Consider the following 17,081-nt stretch of genomic DNA (forward strand, 5'->3'; position numbering starts at 1 on the left):
GATCATGTAAAGCAGAAAACAATTTTACCTCTGGCGCATTGTTGTTCTCCAAGGGAACATTAAGGTCAGAGCGCTGCTGTTTTCTTGGCTTCTCTGCTCCGTTGCTCATCTAGCAGGTGAACGAATAACATACATGAGGACAACATATTGACAATGTAAAATTATGTTTTGGTTGTTTATTAAAATGTGTGGGATGCATCGAAATAGCCAGAAAACCTGGAGAAAAGAGGAATGTGACATGAATTCATCTCTCAGCTTATGCTGCTGAATGTCAATATGGATTTCTTTTCATTTATTAAGTGCACTTTATAGTTTAATAATTAATGTTTAATGTCTATTGTGCATGTTACATGTTGGCACATGTTAGATGTTTTGGAGAGAAGGTCAGAGAAGCCAGACTGAGATGGTTGGGTCATGGACAGAGGAGGGATAGTGAATATATTGGTAGACCGATGCAAGAATTGCAGCTGACAGGCAGGAGGTCTCGAGGACGACCAAAGAGAAGATTTATGGACGTAGTGAGAGAGGATATGAAGGTAGTTGGTGTGAGAGAGGAAGATACAGAGAATAGGGTTAGATGGAGAGGGTTGATCCGCTGTGGCGACCCCTGAAGGGGAAAGCCGAAAGGACGAGAAGTGTATTGTGCATGTTACTGTTTCATGTGCCTTTTATTATTATTATTATTTTGTTAATTTCAGGTCACCATGGGATAGTTTGTCTGTATGTCTAGTAAATGTGGAGAAATTGACAATATAGCTGACTTTGACCTTGAGAGCAACCAGCAGGGAATCTCAACATCAGAGTTACATTGCACTCCTGAATATTCCTTTTTTACTTTGCACATAAAACACTCTACTTGAAATTAAGTCTTATACATAAATGTCCCTTTTTGGATAAGGATGAGGAGTTAAAACATTAAAAGACATATACCATGTTCAATCTGCCTGGAACTGAAATAAGTCAGTACCTTAGTACACACACTTTTGTACTTCAAAAAAATCTCATTATATGCATTAATATGTAGTAAGATTTCCATCCACCATCTATAAGACTTATCCTGCACTTTGGCTTGCGCGGTCGCTGGAGCCTAACTCAGCTGTCATTGGGCAAGAGGCAGCTTCACCCAATGATCACAGGGGCACATATAGCAACAAACAACCATTCACTCTCACTCACGCATCTAGGCAATTTATTCCAATTAACCATCTCTGTGTTTTTGGACTGTGGAAAGAAAGGGTCCTGCAGGACAAGGGTGCTTCATGCTGTAAGGCGGAAGCACTAACCACTGCACACAGTTTTATTATCATATATCTAATCTTATTCTTATCAAATAGATTTATGCATTTAGGCTGGGGGGTTGTCTGTAAATATTGAATGAAAATCAATATTTTAACTCAACACATACTGGCATGAAAGAGGTAAAATTCTTACAATGTGGCATATGAAAGACACTGTAGATTAAAAATAAGGTGACAAAATTAAAGTGAAATATATAATTTGCTACAATTTCCTCAAAATCCATAATGCAATATCAGTCGTGAATGATTTACCTCAGTTTCTTTCCATTTATGTTTTGTAAGATGGGATTGTCAGTCTGCATTTTAAGGCACACATGAGAGGATAGAATTAAGGTAACAGGAGAGAGGGGATACATTTTAAGATGAGCAATATTTCATTTGTAGCTAATCTAAGATGCTAGCCTCAAATTTGAATATCATATCCAATTTTTGCTGTGGAGTAAAAAAAGGTGCATATTAGCCACCTTCCAGCTTTTCAAGTGGTCCTATTGCCCATTTGTGAGTCCCTGAATGAGTACATGGGAATATACTGGCTTTAGACTACAACAGAATTACTACTAATATATATGTAATATGTAATTAATGTACTACTAATTACTAAACTTAATGCTTTGTTATTTTCTGAAATAAATGCTTCAATCATACATGTAGATTTGTGACATATAAGTTATGGCGCAATTGTTGGGATCCGGGGCTAGGTCTCCGGGTGCAGCCCCCTTCCTCAGTGAGCCTGATGGAGCAGGAGAATGATTCCAGCTGGCGGTGCCGGCACACCTGCGGCTGTTCGTGCCTCTTCAAGCGAATGATAAGAGCAGCCTGCTGCCAGCCCTTTGGTGCCAGATTGTTGGTTGTCCCTCGCTACTTCATTATCCCATGTATTCCTTGTCTTGCTCTTCCTCGCTGGTTCCTGTGACTCCCGCCGCCTCTTCTCGCCAGTTCGCGAGACTCGCGTGACAACCCTCAGGAAACAACCAACCCCAGCACAGTTCTCCGTTCACCTTCCTTGTCAAATAAACCCTTCAAAGATAACCTACCTCCTGACTGTCCTTGCATTTGGGTCAGGCACACCTTCCCTAAACATGACATCAATTCACTTGTCTGATATCGTTGATTCACACGCTCATTCCAGTCAAAGAAGAACATCATGTGGAATCAGATTGAATCCCATATTCTTACAAGACAGTGATTTAATCTGTGATGCCACTAAATAAGATAACATTACATAATACTCAGCAGACAGCTGAGCTTTTTATTCTGAAGTTGAGTATTTTTTGCCAAACAAAACAATATTACCCTGCTCTTTTCAAGTTACAGTGGGGTGGATAGAAGCCATGCAATTTGAATCCACATAAGGTCCTCATCTATGGCTCACTGTCAAAATGGCCTACCCAAACACCTAATTGAAAGAGAGAAAAATCATCATTTACTCCTCACATCTGTCACCTGATGAACTGATCGGCCTATTTGTGACCGTTTTCTCCCCTGATTGTGTTGCTTTAACACACCCACAGTTTTACATGCATCTCACCTGTTCTTGTGGCCATCTCAGCCTGTCGTCTGGGGAATGTGAAAGCACCTTGATGCCCCTCTGAAGGTCAGGGTTGTTGTGGTGCACTGAGGGCAGATTGAGGGACTTCGGTCTGCTGTCATGGTGATTGTGAGCTGGTGGGTAGGAGGCTCCATCTGGCTTGGTGTGAGTGTAGTCACCTGTTGAAGGATCTTGTGCAAGCTCCTCAGGGCTTTGGTCAGTTCCACTGCTTAAACTCCCCATGCTCATACTCATCTTGATCTCAGCAACAATTTGGTCGATGTCCTCCTCTGCCTCCTCACCTGTCTCCCCCTCAACCACCAGCACCTTATGACTTTGAAATGGAGAAACTCTCATTGAGTTTCCATTATCTTCTGGAGCATAGTAGTCTCCTGTGTAGGCCCCGTTGTGTCTATCATCACCATCGTCGTCTTCGTCGTCATTAGGGCAGTACTCCTCACTTTCTGCCTCCTCTTCTTCCTCCTCCTCTATGTTAGCTCGGCTGGTGTGCAGGGCTTCTTGCAGGGACGGTGAATGGCGGTGGTGAATGTGATGATGATCCAGGATGGGCTCCGGTCGTCCATTGTATATCTGTTCATCCGGATCTTGCTCGACCACCTCACAGCGCACCTCCCCTCCTCCTTCAGCCCATTCCTCCACTCGTTGCCTCTGTTGCCCGGCCCATTGTTCCTGTCTGATTTGGCACACTTCTCTCCCCTCCTTGATAGCTTCCTCATCTCCTTCTCGCCAATCTTTCCTTGCTTCGCCTTCTCCTTCCTCCTCCTCGTCCTCCTCTTCTTCTTCTTCCTCCTCCTCCTCCTCCTCTTCTTCCACCCATTCGCCCTCTCTCACCTCTCCTTCAACCTCTCCTTCCCTGTCCTCCTGCCCTTCTTCAGTCCACCCTTCTACGGCCTCCTGGCACTCATCTGTGAGGGGATCAGATGGCTGCATGACTCCACCACAGTCATCTTGGCAGCGGCTGTTGTTACAGTCCTCATGGCTGCTGCAGTCCATACCTTCCAGGTAACTATCATCTTCTGGGCAGTAGCGAATGTAGTAGGTAACACCCTCATCTTCCTCTGCTAGTCCTACAGGGTTTTATAAACACAAATTTCAATTATTAAGAATATAAAATAACACTAATAAATTTATCTTTAAAAGGCACTAAAAAATTGACTAAATGTCAGCTTCCAGTTTTATCGGATTAGGTTAGACGGAGGCAGATAATTTGCTGCGGGTACCTCTAAAGGGAACAGCCAAAAGGAAAAGAGGTCACAAATAATTCATTACTAGGGAATGCCGAGATGCATTTGGCTTATAATAATAAGGTATGATGATATATTACGTAGCCAAAGTTAGCTACCAACATCTGCATTTCAGAAATATTTGAATATTGTCTAATTTAAATTTTTAATCTTGAAATGTATGTCTATATGCTTCCCATTTTAATGTGCTGTAGGTTATTCTTATGCCATAAATAACAATAGATGTTTTACAGCTGTTTTGTAAATAGCCTGTAAAACTGAAAAGCTGATTATTGCTGGGTATACAACACCACCATATGTGGAAATGAACTCCATGATATAAGATTCCAGTGCTCATAAATGATCCATTAATTCTATAATACACAAACACAGTAAAAGACTAAGTGGATTCTACGGTAAAATAAAAATGTTACTTGTTTATCTAAAGTATATTTAGTCTCATATAAAATACTTTTGTACCTTATATATGAACACTTTTAACTTTTCTGTCTTCTACTCTGTTTTATTCAGATACCAGTTAAAAAAGGGTTAAAAAAGGGAAGAACTTTAACATAAAGATTACTGCCCTTTAGTCCTGATGGAAATACAAAAAACGTCTTACATACCATCACCATAGTCTTCCTCATCTTCAGAAGTGTTGTTGATGTAGTCGGAGCTGGAGTCATCATCCAAGCTGTCAGTTCCACCATGGAAGTCTGCTTGGTCAGTGTGGTCTTGCTCACAGTCCTGTTCAGGTGTGGAGGGGGTGGTGGGACGCTGGTCTTTCGGTTCTACATCTTCTTCATTGCTGTATTGCTTTAATTCACCGTCTGTCTTCAAATCTACTTCTTGTTGGTTGTGAACAAAGTCTTGGAATTTGGGAGAAGAATATTGCATCTTACAGGAACTGGGAATTGATTTTGGACCAAGTTGCTCTTTGGGATTACAGACTGGGCGTTGCTGCGGGAGGCCTTTTACATCACATGACTCGGTAAGATAAGGCGTATTGCAGGAGGCAGGGACTGGTGAAGCCATACTGTGCACAGTACTGGTCCCTGGCCTCTTTCTGTGAGCCATTTTGGAGGTTTAGAGGCTATGCATTGTTATAATTTGTTTCCTAAGAGGAAAAGAAACACATAGAGAAGAAGAGTCTAATTAGCCAAGATTAAAAGAATTGAATGAAAGAGGATTTTCATTCCAGAGAAGTATGAGCATCATTACTCACTATAAAAATGAGTAATATAACATGCCAAAGTCCATAATTACAGCAACAAACAAGTATTGCATTTTTCATTCAAATACAGCCTGCTTTATCAAACACAGTTCTGAAAGCACGCATATAAACAGGGCCACTATTTGTCACCCTCACTACTTTTTTCCACTTTGCATACAATTGCAATGCTTTTTTGTTGCCAGACAAAAGGTTATTGTACTATGGCTGCTCTCTGAGCTACTTCATCCTCATAACTGGAAACAATTTTTATTTTTATGTATCACTTTGGTTCTGAATTGAGAGTTAAATGACTCACACTACCTGAGCACAGAGAACAATATGCACAAAAGGAGGAATTTCTCTGCATACTGCTTTCAAATAAAACTAATCAGACACTGTCAAGCAAACAATCAATACAAAAATCAAGGGCATCTCCACATTTAGGTAGGTGCAATGATATACTGTATCTTTTTAAAGTTCCTTTTAAAGTTTGGTTGCTGGAAAACTGAGGGAACGAAGAGACTCACTATATACAAGACTCCAGGTAGCAAAAGGAAAAATATTTTTTTGTTCCAAATATGCAGTATTTCTTCCTTTTCTAGGAATTCGCAAAATCTTCAACATCCTCAGTCTGCAACAGTGCAGTATAAATACTTTGGTGAATGTTGTAGTTTTACATATCTAAAATAGACAAACATAAGTGAAGGGGTAGCATGTCGTATCAAAACACTCTCTTTTACGAAGACACAACAAAACTAGACAATATATATCACTTTACAGACATTAAACATAAACAGGAGCATGCAAATAAACATAAACAGCAATAAACAGATTTGAAGATGAGCAATATAAGATTTTGTTCCTTGTTACTACCAATCAGTTTCATTAAACCACATACTGAAGTTCACTTTGTCTGGAAAAAAAGTAAAAAACAAAACAAAACAACCCCCCCCCAACACACATACATAAATATATACACTCACATTTCAGTATTCCTTTATTTTATTTTTTATATATTTATATATTTATCTACGATTTTTTTCTTACAGCACACCCTTGTGGGCCCTGTCATCTCTTGTGCCACTGCCCTCACCCTTGTGTAATCAACTTGCCGTAAACAACTGCTCTATAAGGGTTCTTTTACTGTTGTCGCACCATTTTTATTCTTCACAGTTACATCTTCCAGCAGTGATAATTACATTTATTCATTAACTCTACATGTCTTGGCACAAACTCTTTCATCTATACAGAAAACATCTCAGCTCACAAAGCTTACATTCAATGCACATGCTTTGGCTCCAGTTCTTGCTCAAAACTGTCATGTTTAAAAAAAAATTATGATGTTCATAACTAATCACACAGTGAATGGTCATGAAAATTCATTCATTCAAAAATTCTCTGCACATGAAGCACTTGCTTCAAAGGCAATATGTCCATCTACTGCTTACAAGAGGACTAAATGATTTCAAGTTGTAAATACCTGGAAAACCAATGAATCAAATATGAATCTCTTACCTGAGGTTCACAGCTGGGAAGTGGTTACCATAGCACTAAATCCTGTGTAACAACAGCCAGTGTCCCCTCCCTCCCATCTTCCTTTGCTTCTCCCTTCCCCCACCAGCTGCTGCACAGCATGCTCCTTCCTGACTCCACCCTTGCTCTCCCTTCATATTAAATCGCAGCATCTAAGCATTGAAACCCTGCCCTGCCCCATCCAATTCCCCCAAGCTGAGGGTGGGGGGTGTTAACTATCGGTAACAGCATCTGTTGTGCAACAATACCCTTTGACCTCCTCTTTGTTTATTCCACATTGCATATGTTCTCCAATTCGTGTGCAACATCAATATGGTTTTGCACCCATTTTTTATTTATTTAATCTTAAATTTCTATTTTGTTTATATGTAGTGTATACTGTGGTACCCCTGAGGTGGACAGCTGAAAGGAAAATGTGATTTCTCCCATGTTTTACAATTATATTTTTATACCACAGATGTCATGAATGCCATGTTAATTTGTACATGAGATGAGATGAGATGAGAACAACTTTATAAATCCCGAAGGAAATTGTTGTGCCAGAGTTTCAAGTAAAAACATAACAGTAATAGACAATAGTGGAAAGGAGGAAGAATAAGAAATATAATGAAATATAAATTGTCTTAGCTGTTAGCAGTAACTACAAAGATTGAAGATTCCCTGTGGCTGAGGGAAGAGGAATTAAAAAGTCTGATAGCCACATGACTAAATGTATAAGTTAAACAATTAATTTTTCCAGTCTTTTGTTTCTGCCCATTTATCATGTCATCCATTAACCCTAATGATAAAATTAAGTTCATAAAACCCTTCTAAAATGCTAGCCAAATTTGCAATGCATAAAAGTGACAATCATTTCACTCGTCACTTCCCTTCAAAGCCATTTTGCAACTTACGTGTTTCTCAAACATTAAGACTGCTGCTTGTTTTTTCCCCCACATGCTTTGTAATTTTTCATCTCAGATCCTTTGTATGAAGAATTATAGGTTGAATTTCTCACTGTATTATAATTTTCCCCATTTTTTTTATTGAGGGCAGGTATTTTATGATGGTAACTGCTGAAGTCAGCAAGTGGTCAGTGACCACTCGACACAGTCGCCACTGCTTCATGGGAAAATATGAAGACAATCCCTCTCCTATTTCCACTTTGTTTGTCAACACGCTGTAAAGACTTCTACTGCGTGGTGCACCATCATCATGCAACTTTAAGGCTTTTTATGTTGCTGAATTGAGGTTTGAAGATAAAAACAAGGGAGTTTAAATAAATGGAGTACATGGCTCGGACCAGAAAGAAGGCTATGTTCATTATATGTCACTACCAGACCAGACACAGCTGCTGCAATACTGTGATTCGCTGTTAAATTACTATGAGGCATTATATTAAACGACACTGTAGATAATAATAATGACTACATACAAGATTAAGTCAATGCAATAGCTTTGGCCTGAAGGTAAATAGGATCCCCTATTTTAAAGTTGGAGGGACTGCATTTGCCCCTCCCCAAGCTGTCACCTAATTGTGGTGGAGGAGTTTGCGTGTCCTGATGACCCTAGGAGCTCAGTTGTCAGGAGCTTTATGCCCCTGGTAGCGTGATCGAAAGCAAACAGATCCCAAGTGAGGGAACAGACGGAGCGCAATTCAGATGGCCTTGTAATGATGGAAAACAACCATGGATCCTATTTTCCCTGGCCTCGAAGCGGTTTACAGTCCCCCCCTCTGAATCCAGGCCTGGGGGTTAGAGTTGATGGTGAGCGTGCACAGGCTAGAACTGAACCCATGGGCTTGGCAGTGTTTCTCAACCTCTGTGCCGCCACACATTAGTGGAAAAATGCCCACCTTCACCTGATTGGTCCAAAAATGATTTATTCAATGCAAATAATGTGTCTACATCTATCTATGTGGGCAAGTGACAAGGCAGAAAAATTAAATAAGCCTCTTCCATTGATGGCAACAGGTAGTGAATGAACCTGTGTATTCAGTATGCTACTGCTCAAAGAGAAGAGTCATTATTGGTGCTTGGAGTGATACGCAATGGATAAATATCCATCCACCCGCTTATCCTGCACTCAGGGTCACGGGGGATGCTGGAGCCTATTCCAGCTGTCATTGGGTGAGAGGCAGGGTACACCCTGGACTGGTCACTAGTCAATCACAGGGTACACATATAGACAAACAACCTTTCACAACCATTACCCAATTTACTTGCATGTTTTTGGACTGTGGAAGGAAACTGAAGAACCCGAAGGAAAACCTTCACAGACAAATTCCAAGTCTCCTTGTCAGAATTGAACCAGCGTCCTTCGCGGTGTGAGGCTGATGTGCTAACCATTGAACCACTGTACCATTTGCAATGAACAAATCTTTGAAATGAAAAAGTACTCAATCAGGGCCCTCTGGTCCTGAAGAACATTCTGACCCAGACAAAGACCCGAGTATGAGTAGTGGTCAGAAGAAAGTAAAATGCTGAACTCTAAACAATACAATTAAAGTTATATTGTGTTTGGATTCACTTTTACTGGGGAACCAACCGAGCTGACACTCTCATGCCTTGTGTGCGGGAAGAAGCTGTCCAGCAGTGCCATGGTTCCAAGCAAACTTAAACGACACCTCCAGCTCGGAAAGCTGGCTACAAAGTTTCTGAACTCATCAATAACACACAACGTGGCGGAGACATTAATACTAACTGCCAGCAAAATCATCATAGCAGAAATGCTCGGCCCTGGCGCCCTGCACATCAGTGGAAAATTTGCATTGCAACTCGACAAATCTACGGATATTGGATATATTAGATTTCATGCTGAGCAAGTAAATTGAAACTACAGTTTCATTGTATTTCATTAAAAACATTTTTTAACATATGTATTTGGTGGTATGCAATGTGAATTTTCTAATGTCAAATATGTGCAATGGCTCAATAAAGGTTGGGAAAATCTGTGATCGGGGACTAGGTACAGTGTGAGCTGGGTGATGGATGTAGGCGCAAACCTTGGCACTCTGATCCTTGGCTGGAGAAGCTGGCTCTATGGGACTTGAGCATAACTAACTCTTCAGTGTAAGGGCAAAATGGAAAGGGTACTTTGAAGAACTTCTGAATGAAAGGTGAAAGAGGTTAGATCAGTGAACAAGAAAGTCCACAGGATCAATAGAGATTAAGTCAGAGCATTTTTGAAGAGAATTAAGTAATGGAAAGGCAGTTGCTCCTGCGAGGCGGCAATAAAGTCTTTGACTCGATTGTTTAACACTATGAGGATGCCTGAGAAATGGAGGAAAAGTGTGCAAGTTCTCGCAACAACAAAAGGTGAGGCTCAGAGTTGCAGCAACTACAGAGGTATAAAGCTGATGGGCCCACCTCTCTGGTAAGGAAGGAACCTGAGCTTGTGCATGAGGATCTGGCTAAATATTGTTTGGCCTGCCATGACCCAAAGTTTGGGCTCTAGAACCAGTTTCGCTGGGTGGAATTGGATGCTCTTCCACTCTACAATTGTCCCTGGTGAAAAGTATGGAGTAAGCATGAGCATACCTATTGCCCCCCCTTGATCAGTGCAAGTATGTTGGGGTTTAACCTACTGGATGAGAGGATAGCCTCCCTCCGCCTTTGGGTGAGGGGGAAGGGTTCTGACTGTTCTTTGTCTTTATGTGCTGAACAACCGCTTAAAGTACCCATGTTTTCTGGAGTCCCTGAAATGGGGCGCTAGAGAGCTCACTGCCAAGGACGCCCTCATTCTGCTGGTGGACTTCTGTCCTCAGATGGGCAATGACCGTGAGACCTGGAGGGCTGTGACTGAGAGGAAAAGCAGTGACATAAACCTATAGTGGTGCTTTGGAATTCTGAACTGTCCTTGATAATAATTAATACCATGTCCAGGTATTAGGGTGCCAATAAAGGCACTTGGCATCAGGACCCCCTTGGCCGCATCTCACTGATCAACTTTGTCATCCAACTTGCAGCTGACTTCCAAGTGGCTTTGAAGAGATCCCCATCTGTCATCCAACAGCTCAGGATCGGGCAGCAGTGCACAATCTTCACGGTATGGTAGGGATGAGGCACTGCTGACCTCAACTCAGGATGTTGCTGTTCTCTCGAAGTAATATTTAAGAGGCCTCCACAATTCTATTGATATGCTTTCCGATGAGGAAACAGAACATGTGGACTTGGGGGTGGGCTCTCCAATATCTTGGGTTACAATCCTCATGTGGGTTGGAGGTTAATATAAAAATAAAAAGCAAACTCTTCAGAACAACATTTCTCAATGTGCAATTGCAAAGAATTAAGTAATGTCATCATCTAGAATCCATAATATCATCAAAAGATCGAAAAGCTGGAGTAATCTGGATTCAAGAACACTTCAGAAGACCATTGTCTGCTAAAGTAGACTTCCATAACAGTAACTTATTGTATTGAATAAAGTTGGTGATAACATACACAGAAACTGTCTTATTTTCTGACCTGATTTGAGCAGTTTGGTGTCAGTCAGAGTCCACTGTTCTCAGTAAAGATAGAAGAAGATATTGGCAAGCATATATGTGAAGCTGAAATATCTATAACAGAGTAATTTTAGATCCAACAACAAAGCTTGGCTGTATTTCTGCATGATTTATGAAAATCAGCCCACATTTGCCAAATCAGCATGTTATTAAGCTTTATTTCAGATATTTTTTTGGCTAATTAACATTTATGGAGATGGCATATATACATATATCTATATGTATATATGTATATTCCAATGGTCATTGCTCTTTAGTGGGTGGGATTATGCAGTGCTTTTGGTGACATGTGAATTAATAAGAATTAAATCTCCCTTTTTTGGGATATTCTGCTTAGAGCTATAGCCCTGTGAATGAATCAATGTATGGCAAAAACAGAAATCAAGTGTCCCACCTCTGTGAAACATTATTTTCATCCAAACTCCATAACTAAAAAGCAGATTAAGACAATTCTTCTTCAAGCTGTTGTTTTCATTACTTAATAGGTTTGATTCGTACGAACATCTGTCATTCCAGCAGCAGCACACCAGACAATCCATCCACAGAATGTCTTATGTTTACTTTGAGCAGCAGCTGGGGACTGCTAGAGCAAGGTTTGTTCCACTGACAACTTCTTGTCAGGCACAAAATACTGATAATGAGAAATCACAGAAACAGTTCCCTTGTTGGGCAGATAGATTTTTAAAAGTGTGGATGCTTGTGTGTCTAAATGCAGTGGGTGGAGTGCAAGAAGCAGTCAGAGAACAGCAGATGATTCAGTATGAGCGTGGACATCTGGAACACTGATGTCTCTTCATCATCATTGAATTAAGGGACATCATAAGTTCACATGAGATATAGTAGATGATCAGGCTAGGTGGAAAAAAACCCAGACAGTGCACCTATTTTCTGATATAGAGATCATATGCATCTTTAAACCATAAAATATCAACAAACATCTCACAATGAGAATGAAAATCCTCATTTCATTTAGGAGAGTTATACAATAGAGGTTTCTAATGTTCAAAAACTCTATATACCTCTATATACCAATCCATTTTCCAATGCAACATGTTTTAAGCGACGAGATCAAATGGTGACACACCACGTATGAGTATTAATGACTGTAACAAAAAATTATTACAAATTAAGGTTGTTACAACATTATCATTAGTTTATGTGTAGCAAGAGATAATGTAGCCCTAAAGGGGTACAATCCACTATTATGCTTAAGCTGGTCTCAGAGGGTTGTGCCAGGAGGGGCATTTGACATAAAATCTATGCCAGACTAAATATGGGACAGTGATTTTCATACTGGATCTGCCAGTGCATGTGTCAACAGAAACCACCAGTAGTGCTTATAACTTAAAGGGAAACCAGTGGAAATTGGGATGTGGGAGTTAAAAGAAGGATAGGAGGAAGGCATGACGGTATGTAGAGATAGTAGAGGGAAGGCAAAATAGACATTAGACAATAAACAATTTGATGGCCAAGTGATGGGCAGGCTTGGTATCCTAAAATAGGAACACAGAGGGACAAAATGTGATGGACTTTTCAAAAGGAATGGGAATGGCTGCAGTCAATACTTCCAGAAGAGGTAGGAAAATGGGGTAACTTGCAAGATTCGATGTAGAAGCGCACAAGTGGACTGCATCTTACATAGGCAGCGTCATTTGAAGGAGATCAGTAACTTTCAAAGTATTTCTGAGGTGAGATTGAAACTGGAATGTAGTGGAATGTGTGAGTCTTGTAAAATGGTAAAAGGCAACAAGGGAGATTTATGAGATTTCAGGGGCAAGTTAAGACAGGTGGCCTGGTGGTCAGGAGGTGCTTTCAGATGGTGTGACAACAGCAGCTCCTTTGATCAGGAAGACAGAAAGGAGAGTACTTGGTGTCATCCGGAAGGACAGCCGAAGAAGTAACTTGGTGGTAGAACAAGGAGGAGTGTATATAGAGGGAGAGGTTTGCGAGGAACCTCACTTCCTCCTATCCGCCTTCAGGCAGTGAAGAATCACTGCCTGAGCAGGGGCCATTACATCAACAGAGACTCTTCCTACCCCAACACTGACTGTTCTCTCTGTTGGCCTCTGGGAAGAGGCTCTATAGCCTTTAGACCAGAATAGCTAGATTCAGCAACAGCAAGCCATAAGCCTGACAAACTCAAAATGAAATTCCCCCACTGTCCCTCACCCACTCAGGTTCTGTTTTCATACTCAGGTGTAGGAAATACTTTATAATTACATTAACTTGCCTTACAATATACACTACGTGAAATACAATTAAGCATATTGCTGATATTTATATATATATATACACATGCACTGGCACACACACACACACACACACACATATATATATATATATATATATATATATATATATATATATATATATATATATATATTGTTAACTCTCAGATACTGTATATTTCTGTAAGTCTCCCTGCAGTATTATTTTACTTTACAAAACAAAAATGTTGCTATGTTATCACTGCACCGAGCCAGAGCAACAAATCTGTTCTGTTGTATATTGAGTAAAATGTGAAATCTGAACAACAATAAAAGTCAGTATCTGTCTAAGTCTAGATCAAAGAGAAAGCAGGACACTCAGGGGACTGAAGAGGGTATAAAGTGCAAGGAGATGCAGCTTAAGATGAAGGTAGATGTGGCAAAGGCCAAAAAAGGGCATACAATAACTTGTTTGATGGGTTGGACAATAAGGAGGAACACTGATTTATACAGGCTGGCAAGAGATAGGGTTGGAAATAATGTACAGGGTGTTAGAGTGATTAAGGATAGAGATGGAAAAGTACTGAGATGTGATGGGAAGATGGAGAGAGTGCTTTGAAGAGTTGATGAATGATGAAAATAGTAATGTGGAAAAAATGAGGTGACCTTTATTTGGTGATAACACATACATGAAGCAGGTTCCCTGTCTGAGTAACCAGAATGTTACCCCTGTCTTGCTTCAATGGTGATGCAGGATGGCGTCTGACTATAAGTTGGCCCTTTCTATGTGAAGATTACATGTGTTCAATCACAATGAACAAACCTGATGTGTTTGCAGTGGCTATACAACTCCAGTCCATGAATCATGACAGTCTTTGTATGAAATACAGGCTGACAAAGGTATCACATCTGCTGAGCATTTATATCAGGGTCACTTAAATTGAAATAGTCTATTTCTGACTGAAATTTTTTGGGTGAATGCTATTTAGGAATATTCAAGATATTTACTGTGGTGTTGTCACAGCCTCCAGTGGAAAAATGGAAAATGTTTTTTTTTAGCTTTATGTCATATTTCCTACATGTATTGCATTTATTGATACATTTGATATATTTCTTTTTACTGAAATCGGTGTATTGCACCTAAAATCAGGGGGGTCAAAATAATTTGCTTTCAGTCATTTAAATTTGGTCTACTATATTACTCATTGACGGGGTAAATACAGTGACGCAGCCTCAGGGCAGCACAGGCCAGTGTCTCTCTGAGCCAGCCTTGGGGGGGAGGCCAGTGTATCCCTGAGCAGGTCCAAAGCCGGATAAATGCAGAGGGTGTCAGGAAGGGCATCGTAAAACTTGTCAAAACCAAACATGCAAATCAATCCTAATAATCACATACCGGATTGGTCAAGGCCCTGGTTGACAACGACTGCCATCTATACCAATGACCTACGGGGTTCCAGTGGAAATTGGGCTACTGTGGGTTGGAGAAGGAGAGGAGGAAGGCGTGTTTGGAAGCAGAGAGAGAAGAGGAAAGGAAAGACTCTGGGACTGAGAGTAGGGATTTTCAATATCAGGGCATTTTCAGGAGAAGCTAGAGAGTCGATCAACATGATGCAGAGAAGAAAGGTGGATATACTGTGTGTCCAGGAGACCAGGTGGAAAGGTAGTAAGGCTAGAAGCTTAGGAGCAGGCTTTAAGTTGTACTATTATGGTACTGACAAGAAGAGAAATGGAGTAGGAGGTATCTTGAAGGAGAGTTTGTTAGGAACGTTCTGGAGGTGAAAAGAATATCAGATAAACTTATGAGTCTGAAACTAGAAATTGAAGGTGTGATGTTCAGTGTTGTTAGTGGCTATGCCCTGCAGGTGGGATGTGAGTTAAAGGAGAGGGAGAAGTTCTGGAATGAGTTAGATGAAGTAATGCCGAATATAACCATAGATGAGAGGGTGGCAATTGGTGCAGACTTCAATGGGCATGTTGGTGAAGGCAATAGAGGGGATGAAGAAGTGATGGGCAGATTTGCAGATTTGGTATACAGGATAGGAACAAGGTACAACTACAGCTAATGTTATCACAGAGACAGATAGTAGAGTACTATCATCTGGAAGAAAGGTAGATAAGGAGACTTGGTGGAATTAGGAGGTGCAGGAGTTTATACAGAGAAAGCGGTAAGCAAAGAAGGGGGACACTGAGGGGACTGAAGAGAGCAGACAGGAGTACAGGAAGATACAACATAAGGTAAAGATAGAAATAGCAAAGGCTATACATAGGGCGTACGATGACATGCTGCTCGGTGTGACAGTAAAGAGGGAAAGAATGATCTATACATGTTGGCAAAAAAGAGAAAGAGAAATGGAAAGGATGTACAGAAGGTATTAAGGTGATTAAGGATCGAGAGGGAAATGTATTGACAGATGCTAGAAGAGTGATGGGAAGATGGAAAGAGTGCTTTGAAGAGCTGATGAATGAGGAAAACGGAAGAGAGGCAAGGGTAGAAAGGGTGACTATTGTAGACCACAAAGTAGCAGAGATTACCAAAAGTGAAGTGAGGAAGGCACTGCAGAGGATGAAGAGTGGAAAGGCAGCTGGTTCTGATGATATACCTGTGGAGGTGTGGAAGGGTCTAGGAGAGTTTCTGACTAGATTATTCAACAGGATCTCAGAGGGTGAGAAATGTCTGAGGAATGGAGAAGGAGTGTGATGGTGCCCATTTTTAGGAATAAGGGGTATGTGCAGAATTGCTGCAACTAAAGAGGGATAAAGTTAATGAGCCATACAATGAAGATAGAGGAAAGAGTACTGGAAACTAGTTTGAGAGCACAAGTCAGCATTTGTGAACAGCAGTATGGCTTCATGCCTAGAACGAGTACTATAGATGTAGCATTTGCGTCGAGAATGCTAATAGAGAAGTACAGAGAAGGCCAGAGGGAGCTGGATTGTGTTTTTGTAGACCTAGAAAAAGCATATGACAGGGTACCAAGAGAGGAACACATACTGTATGGAGAAGTCTGGAGCAGCAGAGAAGTCTGATAGACTGGCGCAAGACATGTATGCTAGCTGTGATACAGTGGTGAGGTGTGCTGTAGTTGTAACAGCAAGGTGGACAGCAAGTTAGACAGCAATCTCTATGAACCATGATATTTGCAGATGACATTGAGATCTGTCGTGAAAGCAGGAAAATCTAGAGGTGGAGAGATGCTCTGGAAAGGAGCGGAATGAAAGTTAGTCACAGCAAGACAGAGTATATGCGTGTGAGTGAGAGGAACCCGGGTGGAACGGTGAGGCTGCAGGGAGTGGAGATAAAGAAGCTGGAATATTTCAAGTACTTGTGGTCAACAGTCCACAGCAGCGGAGAATGTGGAAAAGAGATAAATAAATGGGTTCAAACAAGTTCAGGTAGGTGGAGAAAAGTGTCAGTGGTACTATGCGATCGAAGGCTATCAGCCAGAATGAAAGGAAAGGTGTACAAGACAGTGGTGAGACCAGTGATGCTGTATGGCCTAGAAACAGTTATAATGTTGAAAAGACACGAGGTAGAGCTAGAGGTTCACAGAGATGAAGATGCTAAGGTTTTCTTT

At 40.9% G+C, this 17,081-nt stretch overlaps 1 protein-coding gene across 4 annotated transcripts in view; it reads right to left on the reverse strand.

The window, feature by feature from the left end:
• The window catches only part of apba2b (amyloid beta (A4) precursor protein-binding, family A, member 2b), a 53,774-nt gene that overhangs the window by 18,112 nt on the left and 18,581 nt on the right, over window positions 1–17,081 (reverse strand). For 3 of the 4 annotated variants that reach the window (XM_086174735.1, XM_086174732.1, XM_086174733.1), the window contains exons 2-4: window positions 4,697–5,187; window positions 2,827–3,914; window positions 29–109 (exon numbers count right to left, since the gene is read on the reverse strand). In XM_086174735.1, coding sequence (XP_086030861.1) covers window positions 29–109; window positions 2,827–3,914; window positions 4,697–5,147 — 1,620 coding nt within the window. In that variant the 5' untranslated portion in view covers window positions 5,148–5,187. The remainder of the gene's footprint in view (window positions 1–28; window positions 110–2,826; window positions 3,915–4,696; window positions 5,188–17,081) is intronic. The other variant, XM_086174736.1, reaches the window with a different exon arrangement.

Source organism: Fistularia commersonii, chromosome 27 (assembly GCF_037954325.1).
Source record: "Fistularia commersonii isolate RoL2024-O1a breed Wild chromosome 27, RoL_Fcom_v1.0, whole genome shotgun sequence".
Lineage (NCBI taxonomy): Eukaryota > Metazoa > Chordata > Actinopteri > Syngnathiformes > Fistulariidae > Fistularia > Fistularia commersonii.